This window comes from Macrotis lagotis, chromosome 2 (genome assembly GCF_037893015.1).
Source record: "Macrotis lagotis isolate mMagLag1 chromosome 2, bilby.v1.9.chrom.fasta, whole genome shotgun sequence".
NCBI lineage: Eukaryota > Metazoa > Chordata > Mammalia > Peramelemorphia > Peramelidae > Macrotis > Macrotis lagotis.
In genome coordinates this window covers 112,727,739-112,753,209 of record NC_133659.1, presented here as the reverse complement: position 1 = coordinate 112,753,209, position 25,471 = coordinate 112,727,739, and the positions used below count along the sequence as shown (strand labels likewise).

The window sequence follows — 25,471 nt, the reverse complement described above, 5'->3', positions numbered from 1 at the left end:
ATCTATTATTTTTTGGAGAGGGTTTTGAAATAAAATCATTAAAGCCAGATACCCATTAAAGCAAGGCAGACTTTGTTAAGATATGTGGGTTCAACACCCTTGTCCCAGGCCTTCAGAAAATTATTGTTGGCATTTTCAGTTTTTTACATCCAACTTTTAGTAGGTAGATTTTTTTTTATTCCCAAACTCACTTCCCATTAAACGATAGCTTATCTTCGTCATTTGTTTGCAATTACAGGGGTAGTTTTTGCAATTTCAGTATTTTCACAGTATATTATAGTTATCAAGCACATTTTGCATTTTATTTCATCCTAAGAACAATATTAAGGATAGTTAGCATTTCCTCTTCTGTTTGTCATGCTACTTCTCATTTATTAACTAAATAAGTGGCATAGTATAATGAAGAAGCACTAAATTGGAAGCCACAAGTTGTTGGTTCTTCTCTTGACTATGTCATGAGCTATGCGACTTTAGGTAAGGCACTTTTCTCTGGGACTCAATTTCCTCACTGAGAATGAGAGGAGAGAATCTGAATGACCCTTCAAGAGTCCTTATAGATAGCTCTGAGTCTCATTTTTTTTAGTAAAGAGGATACTATGAACTTGCATTGAGAGGAACTTCATGGATCATAGTTGGTCATCTCATAATGTTGCTGATAGTGTGTAAAATTTATTCCTGGTTCTGTTCTCTTTAGCCCTTATGCAAATCCTTCCATGCTTTTCTTCAGTCAGGTTGCTCATGATTTCTTACAGAACACTACTACTCTGTAACATTCATGTTTAGCCATTCTCAAATTGATGGCATCCCCTCAATTTCCAGTTCTTTACTACTGCAAAAAGAGCTGCTATAAATATTTTTGTACTTATGACTTTGTTCCCATTTTTTATGTTCTCTTTGAAATATAGACATAGTAGTGATATTGCTGGATCAAAGCGTATGTACAGTTTATTACCATTTGGACATAGTTACAAAATGTTCTCCAGAAATGTTAGATTAGTTCACAATTCTACCAACAGTACCTTAGTGTCCCAGTTTTCCCATATCCTCTCCAGAATTGAGCATTTTCCTTTTTGGTCAATTTAGCCAATCCTGTAGGTATGAGGTAGTATCTCGGAGTTGTTTTAATTTGCATTTCTTCAATCAATAATGATTTAGAGCATTATAGTTTTAATTTCTTCCTCTGAAAACTGCCTAAGAGACCTCTTAAGGAAAATGCTATCCACATTCAGAAGGGAAAAAAACTATGGATTCAAAATGTAGCGCAAAAATACTATGTTCACTTTCTAAAATTCTTTCATGTTTTTCTTTCTTAGTAGTTCTTTTTTCACAGCTTGACTAATATAGAAATATGTTAAACCCAATTTTACAGTACAACTTATATCAAATTGTTTACTGCCATAGGGAGGGGAGTGGAAAGGGAGGATGGTAGAAAAATGTAGAACTCAAAAGCTTGCAAAAGTATGAATGTTGAAAACTATCTTTGTATGTAATTAGAAAATAATTAAGAAAAAAAGAAAATTTTTTGGTGAGAATTTTGTGATTTAATGTGTTTGTTATATCCCTCCAAGAAAAACTATCTTTGTCTATTGCAAAATAAATCCAGAATTCCAGTGAAAAGAAGAGACCTGTTTTCATAAGCTCTATGAACTACATGCCCTGTGGGCTGTAATTACATGTTAGCACCCACCCCTATCAACCTAGACTTCAAGCCCCAGGAAACTTTTGGCTCTTTCTCTCTCTCTTTCTCTGAGTTTCTTACTCTACTGGAGCAAATACCATAAGGGAGGAACCCAGAAAACTAAGCCAAGCCAGAAGAGCCCTAAATCTGAGATTTACCAAAGCTTTCACTAGTCAGAGGTGAAAAGGGTGCACAGATGAACTTGAAATCCATGCCAAGCAAGAAATTGCTCCTTCAGGGACTATTCTAGCCTTTGCAGGACAAACTGCTTTGCTTCTGACAATTATTTTTAAATCTCTGAGTGAAACTTCTTTCTCCCTCCTGTTATAGAGTCCCTGGACTGGAGACCCCAATTTAAGTGGATACTGAATTAAATAGAACTGCTGTACCAATTCATATCCCTTCTATTCATGACCCAACAATAAAGAAAGTAGAAAGATCCCCTTTTAAATCTAATAACTCTCCCAAAGACCAAAGAGAGGGCAAAGTCACTAGACCCATCATCACATGGATTTGTGCCACTACAATTCCTTTTCCCCTCTATAAGAAGTGAATAAAAGCATGTATCCAATTAATTTGTATTTCATTTTTTTCTGCTTATGTTCTCATATTTTTGCTTTCCTTCTAATCTTAGTTGCATTGATTTTATTTGTGCAAACCCTTTTTAATTTAATATAATTGAAATGATATATTTTACAATTTATTATGTTCTCCATTTTTTAAATCATAAACTTTCCTGCATTCCATAGATCTGACAGACCATTCTTTGTTCTCCTAATTAATTTATAGTATCACTCTTTATGTTTAAATCCTCCTGTACCACTTTCTACCTTATCTTGATGTAGAATGCAAGATGTTGTTCTATGCCTAGTTTTTGCCATACTATTTTCTAATGTTCCCAGCAGTTTTTGCTAAATAGTGAGTTCTTATCGCAGAAGTTAGTCTTTGGTTTTATCAAACAGTAGCTAACCATAGTTATTTACTATTGTTTCTTTTGTACCTTATCTATTCCATTGATTCACATTTCTATTTCTTAGTCAGTACTAATCAGTTTTGATGACTGCTGCTTTATAATATAATTTTAGATCTGGTAGAGTTAGACTACCTTCCTTTGTATTTTTAAAAAGAATTCCCTTGGTAGTCTTGTTCCTTTTGTTCCTCCAGCTGAATTTTTCTAGCTCTGTAAAATAAGTTTTTGGTAGTTTGATTAATACCTTAATAATACCTGAATCAGTAGTTTGATTTAGATAGAATTGTCATTTTAATAATTTTAGCTCAGCCTACCATCAACAATTGACATTTTTCTGTTCAGATCTGATTTTATTTGTGTGAAAAGTATTTTGTAATTGTGTTCATATATTTTCTGAGTTTGTCTTGGCAGGAGATTCCCAAGTATTTTATGTTTTCCACAGTTACTTTAAATGGAATTTTTATTTCTATCTCTTGCTGTTGGGATTTGTTGGTTATATATAGAAATGCTGATGATTTATTTTTCTTATTGTTAATGTTAACATTTCTAATAAAATGTTGAATGTAGTGGTGAGATAGACATCCTTGCTTCACCCCTGATCTTACTGGGAGTGCCTTTAGTTTGTGCCTATTACATGTAATGCTTGCTTATGGTTTTTAGATAGATATTGCTAATCATTTTAAGAAAAATTCGATTTATTTCTATACTCTCTAGTGTTTTTTAAATTTTTTAAGGCAGTGGGGTTTAAGAGTAACTTGCCCAAGGTCATACAACTAGGCAATTATTAAGTATATGATTCTGGATTTGAACTCAGGTCTTCCTGACTCTAGGGCCAGCGCTCTATCTACTCTAGTGTTTTGGTTTTTTTTTTTTTAGGATTTTGCAAGGCAAATGGGGTTAAGTTGCTTGCCCAAGGCCACACAGCTAGGTAATTATTAAGTGTCTGAGGCTGGATTTGAACTCAGGTCCTCCTGACTCCAGGGCTGGTGCTCTATCCACTGTGCTACCTAGCCATCCCTCACGCTAGTACTGTATTTTGTCAAAGGTTTTTTCCCACATCTATTGAAATAATCATATGATTTCTGCTAATTTTGTTACTGATATGGTCAATTATGCAACAGGAAATTTCTTGAATTATTAAGTGTTTCTGAAAGAAGTCTGGAAATCATGCTGATGGGGTCTTCTACAAATCTGTATTAACTTTGTTTTTGTCTTCCCTATTTCTGTATAATCTTTTAAAATATATGTTTAGATCCTTGTCTTACTCACCATTCCAAACTTTCTCCTCTCTCCTCCCAAAAGCCCTTCTAAGCTTTTCATTTGATCCATCTTTCCTCATTGATTAAAATCCTGTATCCCTCCATCTCTTCTCAGCTAAATGATTTGAGAATTGGCACCTCCACTTTATCTCCTTTCATTGACCTCTAAACCCTCTGCTACTTGACTTCCAACTTCATTCAACCAAAACTGAGTTACCAATGTTCTCTTAATTGCCAATTTCTAAGTCCATTCCACCTCCTTAAATAGATAACTTGGTTTGCTGCTTCACTGAAATTTGTAGCCATTTCTCATTTCCTGTCCTGTACACATATTAAGGAAGGTGGAAGCAATTGACTCCATGAGCTATGATATTGTCCTAATGTTTAAGTGACCACCAGCACTTGTGGAAAAAATCACATTTGTAGACAGCAATAGCCAACTTGGAGGAAGAAATTAAATATTGGAGAGTGATGGAGCAAGGTCCAAAAGGAGAAGAAAGAAGATGGATTAAAACACAAGTAAAGGTCTCCACCCTATGAAGGATTAACCTTACCTTTTATTCTTAGACTTGTACAATGAAGTTTTGAAGTGTGCAGGACGGAAGAAGTAAATTGCTCAAATGTAAGCAACAGAAGTCTTAACTTAGTATTCTTTTGTTTGTGTCTTTCCACACAGGTCTTGCAACTGGGTTCAGATATTCTTCCTCAGTACAAGCAAGAGGCACCAAAGACTCCCCCTCATATCATCTTACATTATTGTGTTTTCAAGACCACTTGGGATTGGATCATCTTGATTTTAACCTTCTACACTGCCATTTTGGTCCCTTACAATGTCTCTTTTAAAACAAGGCAGAATAATGTGGCCTGGCTGGTTGTGGACAGTATTGTGGATGTCATCTTCCTGGTGGACATTGTGCTTAATTTTCATACTACCTTTGTTGGACCAGCTGGGGAAGTGATCTCTGATCCCAAACTCATCCGCATGAATTACTTGAAGACCTGGTTTGTGATTGACCTGCTCTCCTGTTTGCCATATGATGTCATCAATGCATTCGAGAATGTGGATGAGGTTAGTGTTTGGTCCAAAGCTCAGACATTGGTTTTATCCAGCAGTGCTGATGAAAACTAAGGGATGAGGAAGATTACTCCTTATGGTTTGGTGGGCAGGACAAAAGGGAGGAGGGACAGGCATAATCCACAAGCAAAAAATTGTTTTGTCCTTAAAGCTGCCTTCAGCACTGATGATAATGGGGGTATAATTAAATTGATAGGAACCAGAGAGCAATAGCTACTTTAGACAGTTGTGGATAGCCTCTGCTTGTTGTTTTCTGGTCCCTGAAACATAATGGTTCTCAAGTTTTCTATTGCTGATTTCTGCTCCTGGAATACTACTCTTCCTGAAAAGGATCACAGCCTACTAAATGGTTAAGTAGCATCAAGAGAGAGTTGAGAGATACATAAATGTGCTATTTTCCTTCAATGAGGACAGGCAATTTTTCTTTCTTTTAGTTTTTTTTTTAATAAGTTCATGTTCTGATGGGTTTTGAGGTTAATGTTTGTAATATGCCAGTTTTGTTTATTTTGAGACTACTAGATTTTGCATATTTTGTATAAGGGGTTAGTAAAACCTATATTAAGCCAAATTATTCATAATTTTTTACCTATAATAATGTAACATCCACAATTTTAAAGCATACCTAGAGAAACTCATTGCATCTTAATATGCTGCTGCATACACCTTTGAGAGCCATCTCTGTTACAGAACCATAGTCTGTCAGCAGCCCTGAATGATTCCTAGAGATCATCTGAATCATGGGGTTCTCAACTTGAGGTCTGTGAACTTGTTTTCTTATTATTTTGATATGTGTTTCAATATAATTGGTTTTCTTTATAGCCCTATGTATCTTGTGCATTTAAAAACATTCTGAAATAAGTTTCCTAGCTACAGTCTGGTGCAAGGAATCAATGACATGGAGCCTTTGATCCTAACCCAACTTCTTCATTTTATAGTTGGAGAATCTGTTATGGTAAATGATGTCAGATGCTCCAGCAATGTCAATGGACATTACTTCTGACAAACTAAAATCTAGAAAAGACCCTAATTTAGAAAGGCCAATGTCATTCACTGCACCCTGGGTCATTGATAGTCAATTTGAGTGGACTTCAATGACACTTCAGTGAAGCTGATGACTTTGTATAATTCTGTCTACTTAAAGCTGATTCCCAAGCAAGGCTGCAGTATGAGAATCACTCTATTAAGTACAAGACATTTTGCTGGGTGGGGCTGGGTTTAGAAAGACACATGCCTTTAAGGAGTTGGTATTCTGCTAGGGGACACAACATTAATACATATTTCATAAATAGAGCTAAAAAAGGTGTGGGAAGCCATGGGGCTTTGGATCCCCAGCTCAGTAGGAGCTCAGTAAGATTTTCTTCATATAGAGTTCCTTTTTTCCCTACTAATTTTCAACTCCTGTAAAAAATTTTTGGATGGAGTAAGTTGGGCTTCTTTTTCAAAGAAATTTTAGGAATGACCTATAATTTCAGTTTTTTAATCTTTACTTTCTCACATTTGGTGCAGAATGTCAAGATATTGATAGCTGATGAAATCCCTCAATACAGGAAGGTTGGATTGTTAGTCCTTAAGGCAATATGGATAATAAAGCAAAGAGGTACCATGTAAAGGTGTTGAATTAAAACATGTCCAAACAATGTAATTATGTGTATGGGGACATTGGACAAGCTAGGGCAGAGAAGAATTGTTGGTCTTGTTCTAATCACGTTCATCTGGCTTCCTGTTTGGGAAAGCAAGTCAGACCAGAAAGGACTAAACACACACACACACACACACACACACACACACACACACACACACACACACACAAACATATATTCCCTCCTCTCTGTGGGCAGCTCCCAAGATAGGTTTCAATATTTTTTTAACTGTCTTCCTGATTGGTGTCTAAGCTAGGCATAATTAAGACAGGGAAGATGATCTTATAAGACACAGATCTTATTTGCCAACCTGGTCTACATTGCCAAGATTATTTTCCCAACTAGTTAGTTCTTGAACTAGTATAAGGAAACTGTTTACCAATGTAAGTTGGCATCTACTTTGCAACTTAAAGCCCTAGCAAGTTGCCACTTCTCCCAGATAGCCTAAAGACATCTCACTATCCATTTTTTTCATTTCAAGCGTTGCTCCTAATGAAGAATGGATCATTATCTAGAAAAATTTTCTAAATCTGAGAGTTGTTCATTGAAATCATGAGATCTATTTTAGTAAGAAATTTAAGTGTGTAAAAAACCCATGTGGTTCTTGGACCAGCCTTCATTTGAAGGTGTTCTCCAGTGGGTTATAATGAAAATTATCTTCCAGCCATGATTTGGGCTAGGTCCCTGAAATCCTTCCCCCATTCCCCAACACACACACACACACACACACACACACACACACACACACACACACACACACACACAGAATTAATGGAAAACAAAGCATCACAAAACTGACACATGACAAATTTTCCCTTTTCTAATTTCAGCAGTTGCTTTTTTATCAGAATCCACAAGGCAAAGAGTAGATATGTTAAATTGCTAAAAATTAGTTGTAGGTTTCTAATTCTGGGAAGCTACTAAGTTTATGTTGGATAAAGAGCAGCTTTGGCATCAAATAACTTTGGCATAAGTCTTACATTATAGATTGATGATATGGCTGGGGAAAATATGAAAAAATGCAAATTCCCTAAACCCTTCTAATTGTTTTAGTGTAGTCAAAATTTCCTTACAATTTAACTTGTTATTTAGTATTCCTGTTAGTGGAAAAAACTTATAATTTTTGTATTTACTCAGTATTGTTTAAAAACTTGAATAACAGCTCAAAGGATATATATTTTTATGTAAATCACAGTAGTGCTGTCATTCTTCAGTAAAAACTGGGGCTAGCTTATTTATTTATTTATTCATTCATTCATTTATCTATCTATCTATCTATTTATTTGTTTGTTTATTTATTTATTTTGTCAACTATTTCTCAATCACATTTTAATTTAATTCTGACTGTAGTAGAGGATTGTTGGCCTAAGATAGCCTACTGGTCTTGTTTTTGACATGCCCAGTAGAAGGGAAAAACTTTGTAAGAAGAAATAGCATCTAGGGCCATAGCTCTTCATTCTCCTTTATAAATGCTACTTAGTTTTAATAAACTTACAAATGTAATCCAGCAATCATAAGCTAGGGCTTTAAAGTTTGTCAAATCTTATCTCTATTTTATTTGTAAGGAAATTGAGACTTTAAGGGCTTGTGATTCACCTGTGATCAGAGAGCTAAGAAGTAAGACATGCTTTCTAACCCCTAATCCAACTCACTTTTCACTATACCATGCTCTCATAGAATTCCAGATTTAGAAGGAACCTCAGGAAATCATTTAGTACAGTTAATGATTCCCAATTTAGGGTAGAGCATATTCCCTAAAAATTTTGTCCTTTTGAAATTAATCTCTTTATTTATATTATGCATAAGCATGATCAGATTTAGGACGTATTTCATTTCACATTGAACAATGGCATGTGAAGGTTTGCTGAAAGCCAAAATGTACTGTAACTCCCAAAAGATGGAAATCTCTGATTTAATCCAATCTGTACTTGAACAGAAATCTCTTTTATAATATCTCCAAGTAATCATCCAAGCTCTGGTTGAAGATCTCTAGTATTAAGACATTCAGTATCTCCTAAGACTGAACAGCTCTTAGTTTTAGTAAATAATTTCTTTTAATTGAAATTTACAATCATTGGTTCAGTTGTTTCACGTATATCCAACTCTTCATAACCCTATTTGGGGTTTTCTGAACATCCAATACTATAGTGGTTTGCCATTTTCTTCTCCAGCTAATTTTACAGATGAGGAAACCAAGACAAACAGGGTTAAAATGACTTTCTCAGGTTTACATAATTGGTAAGTTACTGAGGCTGAATTTGAACTCAGGAAGATGAGTCTTTCCTGACTCCAGGTCTTCAGGTTCTATCCACTGTGTCACCTAGCTGACTCTACTATACCTGGTTATTTAACATATATTATGCATTATACTTTGATTATACCTGTTTATAGAAGGAAAATTGAATACCACAGAATTGATGCTTTTGAATTGTGATTCTGGAGAAGATTTTTGAGAGTCCTTGGACAACATGGAAGTCAAATCAGTCAATACTTAAAGAAATTGATTCAATTAATTAACTGGAAGCTCAAATATTGAAGTTGAAGCTTAAATTTGACCACATGATGAGAAGTTAGGATTCAGTGGAAACGACCCTGATGTTGGGAAAGATTGAAAGAAAAAGGAAAGGTCAATCAGACTATTTTCTCTTCTCTATGATTGCTCTTCAAATATTTGAGAACAGCAATTATCATTTCCCCAGGTCTTCTTTTCTTTAAGTGAGACATTCATAATTCTTTCAAACAGTTCCTTGAAGGATAATTTTGAATTCCCTTACCCTCACCATTGTTATTTTCTAGTCACTCATATGTGAACCAATCAACTATTGCAGGCCTCTGTTGTTTCATCTGATAATGTGGGAAATAACAGCATCCAACAAGAAAAGTTTAACTGCTTTTAATCATGGAACTGGATAAGATATTTTTGGAGGTGTTGGCCAGCTCTCACATTTGTGATTCTCAAGTTAAAATGCCTCAGTAGGCTCATGGAATTATTGGAGATAGTATCCAGGTACAGTCTGGACTCTTGCAAAGTAGCAAGTGGACTTTACTCAAGTCCTTTGTGTTTTACAGAAGTCTCCTTGTGAAAATCACTCTTGCATTAATCCTGACTCCAGAAACAGATCACAGTAATACAAAAGGTTCTCCTAATACTTTGCCTTCCACGTAACAGGAACTCAGTATTCTATCCAATATAAAAGTATTTATATGAGCTCTGTGTAAGGCCTTGTGGTAGGTGCTGGTAATACAAAGATAAAATTCAAAACAATTTTTGCCTTCAATGACTTTATATTATAAAGGGTAGGTACATTCTTATTGTGGGAGGAAGAACTTTAGCAACTGGGGCAATCAGGAAGGGACTTCATAATATAAAGGCATATTATCAAATCATAGAAGGAAATCAAAGACTCTCAGAGTCAGAAAGAAAAGGGAGGCTTTTGGTGACAATATATGCCAAAACACAAGGTGAATGATAGAACACCTAGTCTGAGAAATAGCAAGTAAGCTCTGTTGGCTGAAAGATAAAATGTGAGAAGAGAAATAACATGAGAAAAAACTAGGAAGATAAACTGGATTTAGATTATGAGGGGTTTTAAATGCCAAGCTAAGGGTTTGTGTTTTATTATAGAAACAATAGAGTTCTTGCATATGAGACTGACGTGGTCACATTTGTGCTTTAGGAAGATTATTGTGGTAGCTATGTGGAGGAAAGATTAGCAAGAAGATACTATAAGTGTTAGGAAATCAGTTGAGAGGCTGCTATAGCAATTTAGGCAAGAGATGATAAAGGCTGATTTAGGATGAATATTGTGTAAGAGATGTTGGGAAGGAAGAATAGATCAGACTTGGCAACTAACTGAATATAGAGGGTAAGCAAGAGTGAAGAGTAGAGGTTGCAAGCCAGGGTGGCAGGAAGGATGGTGGTACTTTTAAACTAAATGGGGGCAGCTAGGTGGCGTAGTGGATAAAGCACCGGCCTTGGAGTTAGGAGTACCTGGATTCAAATCCGGTCTCAGACACTTAATAATTACCTAGCTGTGTGGCCTTGGGCAAGCCACTTAACCCCATTTGCCTTACAAAAAAAATCTAAACTAAATGAGGAAGTTTTGTGTAGGGGTAGTTTTAGGGTAAGATGAATTCTAATTTGGCCATATTGAATTTGAATTGCTGATAGGTCATCTAAGTGGGGAATGACAAGAAGATATTGTGGGACTAACTCAGGAGAAAGATTAGGGTTGAATATATTGTTTGATGGGAAGGGAGAAGGAGACCTACACCCAGATAAAGAAAGACTGACAGGGGAAAGAGAAAGAGAAAAGGGGAGGGAGGGGGAGAAGAGAGAGAGAGAAACCATAAGGAAGAGAGAGAGGAGAGAGAGAGAGAGAGAGAGAGAGAGAGAGAGAGAGAGAGAGAGAGAGAGAGACTAAGAAAGAGACAGAGATGCACAAAGAGACAGACACACACACACATACACACACACACACAAGACAAAGAAAAAGAGACAGAGCCCAAGAGACATAGAGACATACAGAGAGATAGAGACAAAAACTAGAGAGAGGCAGAGAAAAATAGATACAAAGAAAGAGACAGACAGACATAGGGTTTGTGTGTGTGTGTGTGTGTGTGTGTGTGTGTATGGGGGAGACTGGAGGATCAGATTTGGCTATTCTGGAAGCTGGACTATGCCCTTGGGCTCTGATAGGGGAGCTTTTGATTTATTTAAAATCAGGTCTTTGTAGGACTTTTCAACTACTTCCTAACTATAGCAACTTACTAATCATTTCCCCTTTATATATTATCTTTTCTTATTAGAATGTGTGGTCCATGAAGAGATTATCTCGCTCACTTATATTTATATTCCTAGCACTTAGCACAGTGCCTAACAAAAAGTAAGCTTTTGTTAAATATTGTTTTTATTCTTTTATTCAAAAGACTGGATTATTTATTGTGAAATACACAAGTGATTTAAACTTGACCCTGAAGCTTTTGACCCTGGCAGTGAGTGGTCTCAAATGAATGTGATATGAAAGCTGGGTGTAGGGAAAGGCATTGTTAGGAAAAAGGAAAGCTCACTCTACTTTGCATTAGCTAAACTCTCTGGTTTCAATTCCATAGAACGAGATGCTCCCATAACAGGAGTACATCCTCCAGACCCTTCCGTTTCTTGCCTCCTTGTGTGTTATCCCTTTCCCTTAAATTGTAAACTTCTTGAGGAAGGAACTGTTTTCTTTTTATTAATTGTAGCCCAGTGACACATAGTAGCCACTTAATAAATGTTTATTGTCTTAGAGGAGTAAGGGAAAACTGAGTACATTCATTTTGATCTTGCCTATGTTGGTGAAATCTAGATTTAGATGCCTTGTGGACAGAACACTGTTTGAGTAGCAGTCTGTAATACTATGTGATCTTCTTGTCAATGGTGACATCTCCAGTCCTTTTATAGAAAGGTGGCTATATTTCTCATTCGGGACAGTCAGTTAAATTTATATTACAAAATAAGTTTAGGTTAAAGGAGATTATAGAGGTCAGGGAAAGAGTCCCTATAGAACCTAGAATTTGATTTCCAAAGAATTTACCACAAGGAGTAATCTGAGAATGGAATCATAAAGAAAAAAAAGACAAAAAGGAATTATTACATTCTTCCTTCCTTTTCTCATCAAATAATCAAACTAATAATCAAAGAACAGAGCTCATTTTGAAGATGTTATTAAACCTCAGGTTCAGTCTCCTGGGAAGTGCAAAGAGACATAAGGAGAGCTTATTGACTTTTGTCTCATCAAAAATATGTAGGACTGACATTTCTCCCTGTTCTTTCTAATGGACCTGGTGGGATTTATAGAAACCTGTAGGTGTCTGCTACATGGTGTTTTTGAAGCTAGAGAACTTGACATCTGGAAAGAAAGCCAGAGAAGACGGGGGTTTAGTCCTATCTTTGATACAAATTGTCTTTGTAACCCTGGGCAAATGGCTTAACCTTTCAGTATTCTGGTATAGATAACTTTTTTTGGGGGGGACTAGGAGGTTTAATTTATTTTACAGTGAATTCAATAAATACCAAATTAAATGAGCATTTCCATATTCAGTGTAGAAATCTATTAACTATCTAAGACTACAAGTTGTAGAAAATGTTTCATTCTGTATTTGTAGAGGGAGTTCCCTTAAATTGGAGTTAGAGAAATGATGTCATGTGTTCGTATCTTTGCCTGGATGGGGCAACCTAGCTTTTGATCTCTGATTAATTATTGATCAATTATCAAATTTTTATGATGGGCTTTGTAATTTCTTTGTGAAATTGGGACTGTTCCTGCCTTTGGCCAGGCCAGATACTTGAAAGAAAAATAGTAATCTATTGTGATATCCTTAATGGTATAGAAACTGTAGATGATCCATATTGGTATCAGTCTGGTTTGGGAGATATGCTTGCCCATTCATTTGCACCAGAGTGGGAAAAGCTTGTGAAATTAAGAAGACTAAAGCTTAAGATGGATTTGGAGAGTTCTTAGAAACAAGAGATATAATATTTTACTTAAAGTAACTATAGATTATTGAACTAATAATTATTTTTATTTGCTATTATTTATTTATTTATTTTGGTTTGGATTGGTGATTTCAGGGGTAGAGGGGGTATTTTGAAAATTCCCTTTACCAGGAAAGATCCATATTCATTTTACAACTCATAGTATTGGGACCCTGACCATATTGCCTTGGGACCCTGAGGGGGTAAGAAATTTGTTCAAGGTCATAATCAGTGACAGAGGAGATACTTTTGAATTCTAGTTGTCCATACTCCGAGTTCAACTCAGTTCATCACTAAGCCATAATACCTTCCTTATAACTCATATTTACAAAGCATTTTACAGTTTAAGTGCTTTTCTTATAATAGCACTGAGGTGAGTAGCAAAATTATTAGTCCTATTTTTAAAATTGAATAAATTGAGTCTCAGAAAAGTAAAGTGACATGTTCATAGTCATACAGATCATTAAATGTTGCATCCATGTTGTGAAACCAGATATTCTAATTTGAAACCAGGATTATTGATGAGAAGCTTTGAGTACCATATGTAGATTTTTCAAGGACTCATCTATAATGAAACATTTCTTTCTCAAATGGCAAATTTGTTGCTGTTAGAGAATTCACATTTAATCTGATTTTCCTGTTGAGCCCCCAAAGGCACTAATTATATTGCTCTCCTCTTGAACCAGAGGAGGAAACTCTGTGCTTCTCTGAGTCAGAAGGCTTATCTCTTGCCTTAACTAGGGGATCCTCCAGTTCTCTCTTGGGAAACAATTTACTCCCCACTTATAGTGTCTGAAAGCTGTATAGCCAGTGGTAGCCCAGTTAGTATAATCTGGGAAATGTCTCTCCTTCTGACATACTGTAATCTATTATAGCTTTAAGCAAATATGGCAGATATGATAGATTCCAAGACCCTAGGCATTCATATGACACTCTCTAATAATGCAGGATTGTTAGTGGAAGAGATTAAATACTATTAACATCTGAGGCTTGTCTAGAACTTTTAATATTTTTCCTTTGAAAACCCATTTTATCTTTTCCACTCTGTCATTTCCTCTTCTTCAGTGAGCTTCCCCAACAGGAAGGGGACAGTTACATCTATTGAGTTATATCAGCAAAACGTATGAATATTAAATAGTAACCTTTAAACTCTCTTTTGCATAGGTCAAGCAAATATTGATTCTTTCCAGGATGGTAATTTGGATGTTCATTAACATCTAGGATCCCATGGTATCTTCAGGATAAAAATTTCCCAAGGCACACAGTGTTTAATTATATTTGGCAGGAAAAACTAATTGCTTTATAGTAATTCTTCTATTTAATATTCCTCAGATAGACTTCCTTTAACAAAGTGTATGTGTGTTGGGTTTTTTTGACCAATTATCTTGGTGAAAAGAGGGCAAAAGTAGGAACATTGTCCTTTTCTTGTGTGTGCCTTGTTCTCAGTGGGAAGTCATATTATCAGCTGTATTTCTCTTTTGATGATCACAGCATGCTGCCAATGGCTGATATCCAGGGAATATCATCCAAGGCTCAGGTTTGACTTTTATGTTATAAATGGTACCCCTGTACTAGCCTGTACTTTGGCTGCATTGTTCAGGAATTCCAAAAATACTTTTGTTATTTTAAAATTTACATATAGTAGACACAGTACTTGGGTGTATATATGCTTTGATATTTAAAGGAACTGACATTTTACCAGGGTGTATTATTCCTCCACTGACACTGATCACAACCCTTGGGCTAGGGGGACATGGTAGGAAAACCACTGGATTTAGAATCAGAGAATCTTTTTAATTTTTGTTCAGTTGTTCAATTCTTTGTTTCCCCATTTGGGCTTTTCCTGGCATAGATACAGCCAAAGATACTTGGCAAAAGATAATGCCATTTCCTTTTCCAGCTCATTTTATAGATGAAGAAAATGAGGCAAACAGGAAATAAGTGCCTTGCCTAGGGTTACACAGCTGGTAAGTATCTCTGGTCAGATTTGAATTCAGGAAGATGAGTCTTCCTAATTCCAAAGTCACTGTTTTATCTACTAAACTAACTGATTTCAAATCCTAGTACTGCTACTTAGTACTTGTGAGAACCATCAGCAAGTCATCTAACTTTTTTAGATTTCTGTTTTGTCATTTGAAAAATAAAGTTGTGATATTAGATTCATAGATTAATAGATTTGGGACTGAAAGGTTAGAAGACAACTTCATTTTACAGATGAGGAAACTAAGGCATAGAGAAATTAAGTGATTTATCAAGACCACAGAAGTAGTAAGTGGCAGAACCAGGATTTGAACCCCTCTTCTCTGATTCTAAATATAATACACTTTCCTCTGTATCACAATTTACCCATAGAGTTCTTCCAGAACAAAAACCATCCTCAATGACTCATGAACTCATTTTGAGTTACTTTAGTGCTTCCGCCCCTCCCCAGTAGCTAACTTGTTGGTGATAGACTTTTCTGAACTCATCTAGGTTTATAACAAGCACACATTCTTTAACTCAATATATTCTGTAATCCTGTAGCCTTCAAGAACCTAGGGTTGTCTCTATGTCATGACTGGAGTGAAGGACTTTGCATAGAACAGGCACTTAAATGTTTATTAATTTGTGTGAAGAATTTTAGACACCTGTGTATCTTTGTGTGTGTGTGTGTGTGTGTGTGTGTGTGTGTGTGTGTGTGTGTTGAAGGAACTTGTGAAGGAAATGAGATTAATTTCTTGTACCTAAATAGAGATTTCATATAGAATGAGTATGTAGTTGTTTCTTATCACTGCTGTTTTCTCTATAAGTGGCCAGAACCATCAATAGCAGTCAAAGTCAGGGTGGCTAGGTGGCTCAATGGATAGAGCACTGCCCTGGAGTTCAGGTGTACCTGAGTTCAAATCCGGCCTCAGACACTTAATAATTACCTAGCTGTGTGGCCTTGGGCAAACCACTTAACCTCATTGCCTTGCAAAAACTAAAAATAAATAGTAGTAGAAGTCCATAGAGTAGACCTGGATAATTGATAGGCAACTAGTCTTTAGAATTTTCAATAAATGGGTCTGGGAAGAAGATGTCTAGTTTGTTCCAGGAGTTCTTAGAACATGGGTTGAAGTTTATTTAACAAGATCTGGAATGACATATTTAGTCATTTTAGCAAAAAGACAACATGAAATAAATTACTAATGTCCATTAAGTGGACTGATTTTCCAAGAGATCAAATCAGTGCAGTTACACTCAATTTGCCCTTACCTGACTTTTCCTCTGTATGTCTCAAACTTTTGTGTTGTCTTGGCCACTCTGTTTCCAGTGAATAAATGACCTTGTCCAAAGTGAGTCAGGTAGTAATAGAGACAATTTGAACGTTGGTACTATGACTTCAAGTTTAGTACACTTTCTATTTGAAAAGAGGAGAAGGGTGGCTAGGTGGTGCAGTGGATAGAGTACCGGCCCTGGAGTCAGGAGTACCTGAGTTCAAATCTGGCCTCAGACACTTAATAATTACCTAACTGTGTGGCCTTGGGCAAGCCACTTAACCCCATTACCTTGGAAAAAACCTTAAAAAAAGGAAAGAAAAATGGTAGAGAATAAGCATCTATAAATTCTTGTCTTTTTCTTCTTGTAATTCAGCAAACTTTTTCTCAAGTACTTATATGCTCTATCATACAGGGTGTGTATGTTTTTTATATTTCTATACCAAACTTGAGTGATTTCGACATTCTTTATTCAGATGAGATGTTCACAATATGCCCTATCCACTGTTCTCTTTTTTCTCTTTTTCCATGTTTATATACTTTTCTTCCCACATACCTCATTTATTTGATCTAATAAGTTTTAAAAATTCTTGCTAATTTCTTCCTTATAATCTTTTCTTTCCACTCTTATACAATAGGAAAAAAAATCAACTCAGAACAAAATCTCAATTAGGCATTTTGTCTTATTTAATTTTCTCTGTGATCCTTGAATATATAAGGATTTTGAAAACACATATATATATATATATGCATATATATATCCGCTTATACACACACACACACACACACACACACACACACACACACATTTGCTTAGGGGTTTGACAACTAATGTGTGTCATAGGCAGGATCTGAAATTTAGGTGTCTAATACTTGTGACTGGTCACTAGGTCATACTACTTCTCTACTATTTAATATTGTGGTAATAAGATATAATTTATATTAGCAATAAGGGAAGGGTCATTTCATAACATGTACTGCTAAGTGGAGCAGAAGGTTTCAACAAATTGGATAAATTTGAGACCATCTGGATAGCCAATTTTCTATGATTGATAATTTAGTAGTAAGAAAATGATTCTATTGAGGTCTTTATACAGTTTTTCCTTCTATCTGGAAGACAGAGTGGTATTGTGGAAAAAGCAACACTGACTTGGGAATTTGAGGCCCCGAGTTCAAACCTATTTTCTAATATAACCTGTATGACCTTGGGCAGATTATACAACTTTCTTAGTCTTCAGTTTCTTACCGGTAAAATGAGGGGCTTTTATTTGGCAAAATATAAAAATCTGACTCCACAATGGCAAGTGCCACCAAAGAAAAATGGAGAAGGAAAAGGAGACAATATTGTTGCAATGACAGGAAATGGTGCAACTGATAAATCCTTCTAGGAGAGAAGAAGATATTCTATTAAGGGAGATGTATATCTTACAACTGGTAAATATGCAGGAATTTTTGTATTTAGAGTCACTATTCATTCTGCCTCAGGAAAAAAGGAATTATAATTCTTGGGGGGCAACTGATATCCAGAAGAGTATGAGAGATTTCATAATGACCGAGGCCACAACACGGTCACCACAAAGGTTGATAATCAATTATACAGTCAGGGACATAAGAAAACTCAAACCATGGGGCAATATTCTTTCTATCACATGCATGAATTGATGTTTCTAAGAATGAGATGCAATGGAAAAGGGGTACTTGGTTTCACAATTTATAAGACAGTTACATAGAAATTGTTCAAAATGGGGAAGTTCAAATATGTCTCTCCTTGAGAGACTAAACCCAAGAGACAAGTGGCCTAAGAATATAAACAAACAGTTCTCAAAAGAACTGCAAACTATTACCAACTATATGAAAGAATAAATCACTAATAAAAATGCAAACTGAAAAAACTTGAGTGTTTACCTTACACTTCGCAAATTGGCAAAGGTTGAAACAATAAGTGTTGGACAGGTTGTGTGACAGACATCTAGTAGATTGTTGGTGGAGCTGTGAATAAGTATAACCATTTTATATAACCATTTTAGAAATAAGTTGGAATGATATAATTAAAAATGAACAAAATGTTTTTTTCCTTGGATCTAAATATTTTCTTACTAGACTTTACTTTATTATTGTCCTAAAGAGGATATCTCCCAAAGAGGTCATTGATAAGAAGAAAACATGTTTATATACAACAATATAGTTATAGCAGTAATTTTGGGGGATTGTGAAGATTGGAAACAAAGTAGTTGTTCATCAATTAGGGAATGACTTAACAAATTGTGGTACATGAATCTAATGAAATATGGACACATTGTAAGAAATGAATGAATATAGTGAATACAGGGAAGTTGGAAAGATCTTTATTAATTGATGCAGAACAAAGTAATCAGAAAACAATATATACATTTGTTATAACAATGTAGCCAGAATGAACAACCATAAAAACCAAAAGAGAATCTTGAAAAATACTTTGTCATAGTCCAAATGGGAATCAATAAGTGTATATTATGGTTGCAATGCCAGAGGAGAAAAGGGGCATTATAAAAGTCTTATTATCTAGGTAGGAAAAAAATAGGAGTTGATAAATTGATTGGATAATGATAAAGATGATGATGATGATGATGATGATAATGAAGATTGATTTTTGTTCTCAAAAAGATCATGACATCAGGGAAGTAGTGCCATGAATGCACATGAACTGGATTTAAGTGAGGGGTCTCACCAACCCTACTTTTTTCTCAGAAATCATCAGGATACAGTGGCCAGATATGAATCAGGATGACTGGAGAAAGGCCTGGTTGCAAGGCAATCAAGGTTAATGACTTGCCCAAGGTCACATGGCTAGTAAGTACCTGAAGCCAAATTTCAACTCAGGTACTTCCAACTTTAGGACTGACACTCTACCTACTATATCATCTAGCATCTAGTGAATATGGGGGTGACAAAGAGTAAAAAGTAGAAAGTAACAACTAGAGTGTGAGTATGGTCAACCAGGAAAGAGTGGTATCTTTCAATAGTAATAGAGAAAGAAGTTAAGAAAAGGCATTTTTGGAAAAAATAACGAGTTCAGTTTTAGACATGAGTTTATGATATCTATGAACCATTCAGTTTAAAATGTGGGATTTTGTGAGAATGAAGATAAGCAAAGAGGTTAGGACTGGACAAAAGGTTGTGAGAATCATCCATATAGAAATCATAAATGAATTCATGGGATCTGATGAGGTCATCAAATGATTGCATAGAAAAGAAGACAAGAGAGCCTGGCCACAGACTTAGGAGGCACTTGTGGTTACTTTTCACAATTTGCATGAAGTTTCAATCAAGAATAATGAAAGTGGTCAAAGGAGAACAAAGAGAGGACCATGTCATAAAAGAGAATAACAAGGAAAAGAGTGTGATTAGAGTGTGTCAGAGACTACAGAGAAGTAAAAAATGATCAAGACTGGAAAAAAGATCATTAGATTGGGTATTTTAAAAGATCATTGGTAACTTTGGAGATAGTTTCAACTGAATGATTATGTTGTACTGCCTCCTATAGACACTTTAGAAGAGAGTGAGAGGAAAGAGAGGCATCAATTGTAGGTAGCATTCTCAAGAAGTTTAGCCCTTAAAGGCAGGAAAGCTATCAGATGATAACTAGTGAGGATGGAAGATCAAGTGAGGGTTTTTTTGAGAATAAGAGACCAGTGTAAAGATAATAGAAGAGACAATGCACTGGACAATGTGAGATGAAATAAGATCAAATCTGCATGGAGAAGAGTTTGTCTTGGCAAGGAGAAGGGTCACCTCTTCATGTGAAACAAGGGTGAATGGGGAGATATTAATGGAAGGCATGACGTGAGATGAGTGTAATAAAATGAGGAAAATAGGGAACTTTGAGTGAATGGCCTCAACTTTCTCAGTGAAATATGAAACAAGGTTCTCCATTGATGGGGTAGGCAGAATTGGAAAAAAAAGTGTCTAGTGTCAGAGGTTTCTGGGATAAAGTAGCAGAACTCACAAAAGTTCCACAGATCATGCAGGGAAAGTATTTTGTGTATTTGAACATTTTATTTCCTCAAAAATTGCCTGGGATGAAGAAGAAATATGTAGAGTAAAAAACAGGAACTAGAAAAAGGGTACTGAAAGTGAAGGACAGCACTGTCAAAGCTGATTGACTGATTGCCAGAGAACCACGCTCAATACATTGAGCCTATGATGTGTAATTAATTATTTTGCAGCTGCCTACCCTATCGACATGTATGATTGAAAAGGACCAGGAAAGGCCTCTCTGCTTTCAAATCTCTTTCCACTGGCACGCCTTGGTCCCTGGAATTAATTTTTTTTAGTCTCCTTTGGGCTCTTTCACTTAAGGTTTTAGTCAAGAATATTAAGATATTAAGCCAGTATCATCCACAAAAAACATTTTCTCAATTCACCTTTCACTAGGAAAATGGACCTAGAAGGAATGCAATACAGAAAAGATAAGTTTGTATGCAGCTGAAAGGCAGGCTGGAGCATAAGATAGCATGGAGGTAAAGAGGACTTTACAGAAACCAGGGAGCAGCATGAAACTTGTTAAGTACTTGAGGCCAAGGCCAATTCCAAACAGGCAGGAGGTAAAGGAAGAGAGGCTAGAGGGAAAATAAAGGCAAATTGTAGTTTTGAGAGTTTTACCTGAAGCTGAATCTAGGAGGCTAAGTGGGACTGTTGCCACAATAAGTATTTTAGGAATAAGATACTGAGTGAAAATAATTAAATAAAAAGAGTTATAAAGGATTTATTTGGGAATTAAAAGACAAGGCAAAGAGCAGTTAGTCCTTATTAAGGGGAAGTGGGAAGAAGACTAGAGAACAAAGAAAAGGGAAACAGTGAATAGACTAGGTATGCTTTGCTCAGTTACCCTTTTATATTAACAGATTTTGAAATGGCATATTCCACAAAGGAAAAAATTGTATTGAACAGTTGTAATACAGAGAGGAAAAAATAGGATATTGTAAATAACGTGATTTAAAAACATTTTTAAAGAACACCTTATTTGTATCTCACCCCTATGAAAATAGTTTCAATAAAATAAATGAACATGGATGAGATAATACTGTGAAAATGTTCTGAGCTCTTCAGAAAATGGTACAATACAAATTTCAGTTCATGTTGTAATAAACCACTGGTAGAATCATCAGCAATCCCCCCCCCCCCTTTTGGCATTTGCTATGTCTGGGGCTCTGTTGCTAAGGGACTATATAAAGGAATTAGAAAGCATGTTCTTATGACAGTGGGGCTTCCACTTTGGTTAATAATACTATGAATATGAATAATAAAATAAAAAGCTCACATTTATAGACTGCTTTTAGTTTTATAAGGAAGCAATGTGGGGGGATCACAGTAACCTGTGAAACAGAACTGCAAGTGTCATTATCCACATTTTACAGATGAGAAAACTGAGTCTTAGAGATCTAAAAATGATTTTCCCATGAAGCTCACTAGTTAGAAAGCAGTAGAACCATGATTAAAACCCAGATGTCCTATCTTAAGCTCAGTACTCCTAATATCATTCCAGACTTCCTGTATTCTGGAGACAAAACACATATAAACAAACATTGTTTTATCTTACAAAACTCACTAAGTGCGGTTATATAGTTAGCTGAGAACAGCTGTGTTCAGAAGGTGGGGTAAAAATAATAACCATAAATATGGAGTTAGGTTAGTCATAGAAGACTTCTTGTAGAATTTGGAACCATGTCTGGAGTGGTGATTTTCGGCATTAGATTTGGAATCAGTAGTAAATGTGCTCAAATCTTACTTCTGACACTTCTTAGTTGTGTGATCCTAAGCAAGTCATTTAACCTCAGGAGTTAGCACCTATAGTTGTAAAAATTCAGTTAGGTAATATAGGTAAAGTGTTTTACAAACATTAAATAAGAATATTATTGCTAATTATAATTGCAAATATTTTTATTAAAAGTTGTAGGTACAGACTGACAGATATAATAATGAATGAATGTATGAATTAAAAATTAAATAATATGCACTAGGGAATATTAAACAATGGGATTACAAAGACAAGCAAGCCAGCTTGTCTAATAGGGAAAGATGAAACATAAAGAGGTGCTAGAAATGAAAAATCAAGGCAGTAGTGAACTAAGCAGTATTGCTTATGAATGGTGACAAAGTGTGCAGTAGCTCTGGCATTAACCTAGGAAGTCAGGGATACAAGGAGTTGAGGTCTGGCCGAGGAACAAAGATAGAAGAGTAGCATCACCACCACAGAGATCCTTGAATGGTCCTATGCTCACCAACTAGAATTCAAAGTCCCAGGAGTAGAAGTCTAAGTTCTAGTGAGAGAAGACCAGAACTTAAGGCAAGGAACTTAAAAATAGCAATGCCATTGGCAGAACAAAAATTAAGAGTAATTCTAAGAACCAAGTCACATTACCAAAAACAATGTATTTAGAAAACCTATAAGACAATATAAATTTCATTTCAAAGTAATATTAAAGTTTTGTATCAACTGATGTACCTTATCCTTTTACTATTAAAGATCATATGGAATATAATGAGTGCTTGATTAGTTATGAAGGAATATGTTTGGGAAATCATGAATTTAGGGAGACAGAGGAACTAGTAATGTACTATTGAAACATCTGGGAAGCATCAAAACAGTGGAAGCACAAGCCACCTCAGATCCTTGAGATGATGCTTCTATAACCCTCCAACCTTGAGAACTCTGGATCTGAAACCAGTAGGTGAACTTCCATGTTTCTAGCCCTGCCAGAACCTTTGATTAAAAGTGGAAGAACTTAATCTCTGTGTCAGATTTTGCAGGATTTAAAGAAAGGAATGGAACTTGTTTCAGGGCCAGCAATTAAAAGCCAGTGGACTTCAGATGAGGGTTGAACTGCCATTTATTTCGGTGGCCTCAGATTGCTAGGAATTAGAGCAGGTATCAAAACTCAAGGATCTTTGTGGTGGTGATTTTACACTTCTATCTTTGTTCCTCGGCCAGACCTCAGCTCCTTGGATCCCTGACTTCCCAGGATTTTGGTTCCATGGAACTTTAGCGTTCTGGATCTTGTTTATACCACCTTCTAATCTCATCTATTCTCTAACAGTTGACTAACTGACCTTCATTGAGAGCCTGTCCTTGGGTGGCTAGGTGGCGTAGTGGATAAAGCACCGACCTTGGAGTCAGGAGTACCTGGGTTCAAATCTGGTCTCAGACACTTAATAATTACCTAGCTGTGTGGCCTTGGGCAAGCCATTTAACTCCATTTGCCTTGTAAAAACCTTAAAAAAAAAGAGAGCCTGTCCTCAATCCCAGTGTTTTACCCTAAAAAATGTCATTGACCATATCTCTTTTCACCCAATGGGGACAAATTTGAAAACCTATTGGCAGTCTCTCCATATATCTCACTTGTATTTCATCAATGAAAACAGGTTGTTTATTTCATATTACTATTGAGTTATCTCAGTCATTTAACCAAGTTATTGAAAAGCATTGCCTGGGCTGGGCTGGGTGCCTTACATATTATTTAAATCTCTATCACACAGGGCTAAACTGTTGTACCCTAATCTCATGCTGAGAATTGAATTCACCCACATTTGCTATATAAATCTCTGGAAAAAGGGTTGTTTGTAATTGGAACAGTGACAAGCCTGTAACTGTAGCCACACTCATGGGTGTTGCTGTAATCAGTTATGGGTCGACATTAGCTAAATTGAGTATCATCCATCATGCTTATTAGATGTAGTGGGGGTTATATGCATCCTGAAAGATCAGCAGGAAAGACACTTAAATATAGATGAACTGTATTTTCTCAAGCAGCTGAATTCAGGAAGCAGGGCAGCATACAGACAAGAGTGCAGCTAGTTTCATTGGCAAAGAAACAATGATAAGAAAGAAGATAAGGGCACCAAAGAGGGGAGAACACCCAAGAATTGTAAAAATAAATTAAATTACTTCTGTCTTGCCAGTTACAAAGCAAACAGCAAAGTATGAGAGTAGAAAACAGCAGTGTTTGATCAGATGATTACAGAAAGCTTTCAGACCAAATTACCATTTTTCTTCTGTGACACCCAGATCCAAACAAGTCTTGTCAAGCAAGTTACCTGTTCTCTTTAGATAAACTGATCCGTCCAAGAGTCCCTAATAACTCAAATGGTTTTCATTAAAAACAATTTGGGGAGGGTGGCTAGGTGGTACAGTGGATAGAGAACTGGCCCTAGAGTCAGGAGGACCTAAATTCAAATCCAGCCTCAGACACAATAATTGTCTAGCTATGTGACTTTGGACAAAATCACTTAACCCCATTGCCTATCAAAAACAAAAACAAAAACAAAACAATTTGGGGAGATTGGAAAAACATTCTCAAGAAATTACACAGGTTATGCTCAGGATCCTAGTAGGTCATGCTTCTTTTTTTTCTTCATTTTTATTTTCCTTTACTACTGGAGATAGTGATAGTTATTAGATCTGTGATTTCACTGGAATAGGGAAAGCTCAGGTGAAGACTCCCTCCAGCAATTAGTGTTTTTCTATAGCTTTATGGTCTTAGAAAGTTGTCCAGATTGCTGAGAAGTTAAGTAACTCTCTTGGGGGTCACAGAATCAATATGTGCCAGAGGCAGAACTTTGTAAATCCCTGCAAGGTATAGAGCTAATGAGAATATATGTCTATAAATATTTATGTGGGTATACATTTATAAATATAATATATATAATATATATATATATATATATATATATATATATTTAATTAATGCTCTGCCCCACATGGTGCTCTTTCTTGTGATGCTCATGGTGGTTGCAATATGTCCTAAGGCATTTTTCTTATTTAAAAAATATGAATAAATATTCTTATAGAAGTTTGTTTGGGGTTTTTTTTAGGTTTTTGCAAGGTAATGGGGTTAAATGGCTTGCCCAAGGCCAACTAGGTAATTATTAAGTGTCTGAGATCGTATTTGAACTCAGATACTCCTGACTCCAGGGCCGGTGCTCTATCCACTGCACCACCTAGCTGCCCCTCTTATAGAGTTTTCAATCCAATATAGACAACCTTGATGTGGATGGTTTTAGAATAAGGTAGTGCAATGGATAGAGGGCTAATGGATAGAAGATCAATAAGATTTTTTTTAA

At 35.9% G+C, this 25,471-nt stretch overlaps 1 protein-coding gene across 1 annotated transcript in view; it reads left to right on the top strand.

The window, feature by feature from the left end:
• Nucleotides 1-25,471, top strand: part of KCNH1 (potassium voltage-gated channel subfamily H member 1) — a 543,149-nt gene that overhangs the window by 68,939 nt on the left and 448,739 nt on the right. The window contains exon 6 of the mRNA XM_074222595.1: nucleotides 4,584-4,976. Coding sequence (XP_074078696.1) covers nucleotides 4,584-4,976 — 393 coding nt within the window. The remainder of the gene's footprint in view (nucleotides 1-4,583; nucleotides 4,977-25,471) is intronic.